The sequence below is a fragment of the Hordeum vulgare genome, chromosome 3H (genome assembly GCF_904849725.1).
Source record: "Hordeum vulgare subsp. vulgare chromosome 3H, MorexV3_pseudomolecules_assembly, whole genome shotgun sequence".
In the NCBI taxonomy this organism is placed as follows: domain Eukaryota; kingdom Viridiplantae; phylum Streptophyta; class Magnoliopsida; order Poales; family Poaceae; genus Hordeum; species Hordeum vulgare.
Genome location: NC_058520.1, coordinates 617,270,138 through 617,274,696, shown reverse-complemented (window position 1 = coordinate 617,274,696; position 4,559 = coordinate 617,270,138). Strand labels below are relative to the sequence as shown.

The 4,559-nt window shown below is 43.0% G+C and overlaps 1 protein-coding gene across 1 annotated transcript; it reads left to right on the top strand.

Moving 5' to 3' along the window:
* Positions 1-3,649: 3,649 nt before the first annotated feature.
* LOC123441192 lies at positions 3,650-4,313 on the top strand. The gene is made up of 2 exons (XM_045117693.1): positions 3,650-3,810; positions 3,932-4,313. The coding sequence occupies exons 1-2, from the start codon at positions 3,738-3,740 to the stop codon at positions 4,210-4,212; spliced, it is 354 nt and encodes a 117-aa protein (XP_044973628.1). The 5' UTR covers positions 3,650-3,737; the 3' UTR covers positions 4,213-4,313.
* Positions 4,314-4,559: the final 246 nt, after the last annotated feature.

Here is a 4,559-nt window from a genome sequence, read left to right as displayed (position 1 = left end):
CTTTGTCACTCGCTTCCAGCCTCTTTTCTGCATTTACGCCCAACAATTCATCTCTATAGAAAGCGCTCTACCCGACCTAGCGGGTATCGCCTTTAGGAGGTCCTTCGCCCCGCTGAGCGGGACCTCTAGGATTAGTTAGTTCATTGTGTCTCTCTACACTCTCTGACCCTTGATGGGGATGTAATCCAGTGGCAACTAGAGCCTAACGGATGGTTCTCCACCAAATCTCTATACCAAACGATCTTGCCAACTCTGGGACCAACCGGACTGTCCTGTGGGAATTCAAGTTGCCGCTGAAGATTATAATATTTCTATGGCAACTGGTGCGCGGTCGTGTCCCATCCGGGACGAAGGTGCTGAAATGGCACGGCCCCTCCGACGGGTTGTGTCTTCTGTCTAGGATTCCAGAGGATTGCAACCATATATTTTTCATTTGCCCGACGACTAGGTTCATGTCGAGCTGGGGAGGCGGTTGGGGGCAGTTGGTGCCATGACAACCTTCCCAAGATGTTTACCATGGTGCTTGGTTCACACAGCGCCACTCTGAGACCGACCCTCTGGGTTACCATCGGTGCCCTCCTATGGACTCTATGGAATATTCGTAATAAGTTTGTGATCGAGCATGTTATTCCTCTCTATGCGACGGATGCAGTTTTCAAATTGTGTGGCTTGCTCTAGCTATGGCGGCCGCTTACTCGGTGCAACGACCGGGACTCCATTGACACAGTTATCACAACATTGATAATCATCGCCGCCCGCATGTCCTCCCCACCAACACCGCTGCCTCCTCCACCTCCGGAGCCGGATTAGCTTAGCTATCATTAGTCTCTTTTTTGGGGATTACTGTCCTGCTCCACCAGCAATCATGGTGGGACGGGGAGATGGGGCTCAAAATCAACCCAAACCGTAGGGTCTGCCTATGGAGGCGAGGGGAGCTGCTGGTGCTGGGCATACGAACGCCGGTTACGGCTGCGGTGAAGTCCAAGGCCGTGGTGGAAGAACTTGTGCTCATGCCAACAGTCACGGTGGTTTCGGGACTAACCTCGGCACCGATGACTTTGCTTACCGCAGAAATAGACCAAATTGGCACTAGGGTGACAACAGAGGAGGATTGGGAAGTGGGTAGTAGTTCAATGGAGGTGGTCGGGGTTACGATGCAAATCACTGGCGCATGAACTTTACTCCTCCGATGGGGGATATCGTAGAGGGAGCTACGAGTTCCTTGTTTTGACAGCAGGGCAGGCATGGAGGCGGTGGTCGTAGCTTTGGCCGCAAACCGCCTCCCCGATGAACAACGAACCTCAATAATTTCGGATCACTAGATTCGGACATATATATGAACGTTCCTAACGGAATCTCTGTCTCGAATAACAGTGCAAAACGCAACATGTATTGTGTAAAGCTGAATAAGTCATTATATGGCTTAAGACAGTCGTAACGGATGTGGTACAACCGACTAAGTGAGTTCCTTCTTCAGAAAGGTTACTCCAATAGTGATGATTGCCCATGTGTCTTCATCAAGAAGTCTTCTATAGGATTTTGCATCATTCATGTGTATGTTTTTTATCTCAACATCATCGGTAGCACACGAGACATTGATGAAGCATGCAATCACGTAAAGATGGAATTTGAGATTAAGGATTTGGGTAAAACCAAATTTTGCTTAGGTATTCAACTTGAGCACCTTCCCTCAGGAATCATGGTACACCAAGCTGCCTATATCCAGGAAATATTGGAGAAATTCCATATGGACAAATCCTATCCATCTAAAACTCCTATGGTGGTTCGATCTCTAAACGTAGAGAAAGATCCGTTCAGGCCAAGGGATGATGGAGAAGAGGTGTTGGGACCTGAAGTTCCATACCTAAGTGCCGTTGGAGCACTTATGTATCTTGCAAATTGCACAAGACCTGATATTGCATTTGAAGTGAATCTACTTGCTAGACACAGTGCAACTCCCACCAAACGTCATTCGTCTGGAGTGAAGAATATATTTTGATATCTCCAAGTCATAAAGAATCTTGGCTTATTTTTCCAGTTCCAGCAAAATCTAGACGCTGATATGATTGGGTATGCAGATGTCGGCTACTTGTTTGATCCCCATAATGCCAGATCACAGACCGGCTTTGTGTTCCTACATGGTGGTACTGCTATATCATGGAATTCTTCAAAACAAACTCTGGTGGAAACATCTACAAATCATTCTGAAACAATTTCATTATTTGAAGCATCATGTGAATATGTATGGCTTCGCAGAATGATAACCCACATACAACAATCATGTGGAATTGGTTCGATAGAATCACCCACGGTTATTTATGAGGATAATGCGGCATGTGTTGCCGAGATGCAAACAGTCAAGAGTAATATCACTAAGCATATTTCTCCTAATTGTTTTCCCCCATAATCTTTAGAAAAAGGGGGAAATAAGCACCTTGCAAGTCAAAACATGCGACAGCCTTGCTTATCTATTTACTAAGTCTCTACCAAATTCAACATTCCAGAAATATGTTCATGGAATTGGTATGCGACTACTTAGAGACTTGTAGGCATCAGGGGAAGTCTCTTCTTGAGATATCCTTGTTTAATGGGATCACATTATGCTACCTTTTGTGAGTTTATGTTTCAGGTTCTCATCAAATTTTCACGAAGAACTTTTTGGAAGAGAGCCCTTTTGAGATGATAGCACTACCCTCACAATCGTGAGATGATTCTACATGGTCAAGCATAGATTAGGGGGGTGTTAAGACTAATTAACAAATGTAATTAGGGGGAATCTCCCCTTTCCCAACCGTCGTGTGGTTGCCTCCCGCACGGATGCATCCCTTCTCGAACCGACGCTTGTCCAAAGCGCCATGTCTCTCTAGATAGTATAAAAGGCAACCTGTAATCACATATGCATGTACCGAATCTCTTTTGATTCTAAACACAATCAAACATTGCGAAGTCAAACTAGCCCGTAAATGTACGTAATCTTTACGTAGATGTAGCATTGCTCTTGCAATAGAGGCATACATATTCTATTGATTCTTTCATTCAACGCTCGATGATAATTTTCACAATTAACGTCATTTTTTCAAACAGTGCTCGATGATCCTTTTCATAGTAAACGTGATGCGTCCGTTTAAAGAATAATACTTTTCATAATTAATGTGATTCTTCCTTTAAAGAAAGATACTTTTCATAATTAATGTAATTCTTCCATGTTTCATGATCCTTTTCATAAATAATGTGACCCTTTCATTTAAAATATATACTTTTCATAATTAACGTGATCTTCTCGTACAATGCACTGTAATCTTTTTCATAAATTAATGTCCAGCTAAATAACATGTGTAATTAATTAGACAATTAATTCCATTAGGCTGTGGGCGCGAGGCAAAGATTAAGCAAAAGATAACTGAGATATTTTTTGGACATTAATGGTTGCGTGCAAAATGAACGAAATGGCTACGAACTCATTTTTAGTAGTAGAGATATGCTGATTGTGCGATCGATCTCAAATTTATTTCGTTGTCGTGAAACTAATATGATCTACATATCAATTACCCTGCTCCACTGCCAAAAAAAAAACTAAAATATTAATTACCATGCTATCGCTATGCATCTCACAATCGATCCTGATATCTATATATATTCAAGCACGAGGCTACACCGCTGCCATTAACTCGCTCGCAGTCCAACTCTCATCTTGCTAGGTCACTTGGCGCCCCGGCGGCCGTAAACAAATACCCAACATGAGAGGCGGCGGCTTGGTTTACGCGGTGGCAATCCTCCTGTTCATCGGATACCTTGCAGTCACAGCACAGTGTAAGCAGCATATACATCAACATGATAGTTTACAAAAGGGTCTTATATTATGGAACGGAGGGGCAGTTCTCAGCCATGGAAGTATGTATACACATATGTGATATTTGATGCAAATTAACAGGTCGTTTTGATGCTGGAACAAGGAGCTCCTACCTAGAGGATCGTGCCGCCGGAGCAGCTACTATGGTCAACACGACATCGTCACTAGACGAGAGCAAGCTTTCCATAAAATTCTGCATCAAGGCGGGATGTAGTCATGCTGATGGCCTTTGGAAAACCTGCTTCTGCTGTGACATTCTGCCGGACAAAAAGTGCTTCAGTTCGGAGGATGAGTGCAGGAACAAATGCCCCACCTGTCACCCCGAGTGTCCCCCTGCTTCTTCCATGGAACTGCACGCATAAACAAATAAAAACTAGTCATAACATGATTTTTATGTGAGGAAACTATAATAGATTTATGGATGTGCCATACCTTTACTGATAATACTGTCTTTTGTCCCTAATTTGAGCCATTTCTTTGTTTTTTCTTCTATATCCATGCATGATGACTTACCTTTTTTTTCATTTATGATGCGCGCCTGATATTGGGATTATATGCATTCTTTATTTACTCTTCCTTTTGCTTATAACAAAAATGACACTTTCATTTTGTCTTAACTAGGTAACTATCGGTGCGTTACAACAGAATATAAATATTCTAGTATGTATTTTTAACATGGTACAAATGCATACGCTCATACTTAAGCACA

What these genes read in the sequence shown, in the direction of transcription:
- LOC123441192 (XM_045117693.1), top strand. Translation starts at nt 3,738, where the DNA reads ATGAGAGGCGGCGGCTTGGTTTACGCGGTGGCAATCCTCCTGTTCATC. An exon ending in CCTTGCAGTCACAGCACAGT is followed by an intron (nt 3,811 to 3,931) that starts GTAAGCAGCATA and finishes GCAAATTAACAG; the next exon opens with GTCGTTTTGATGCTGGAACA.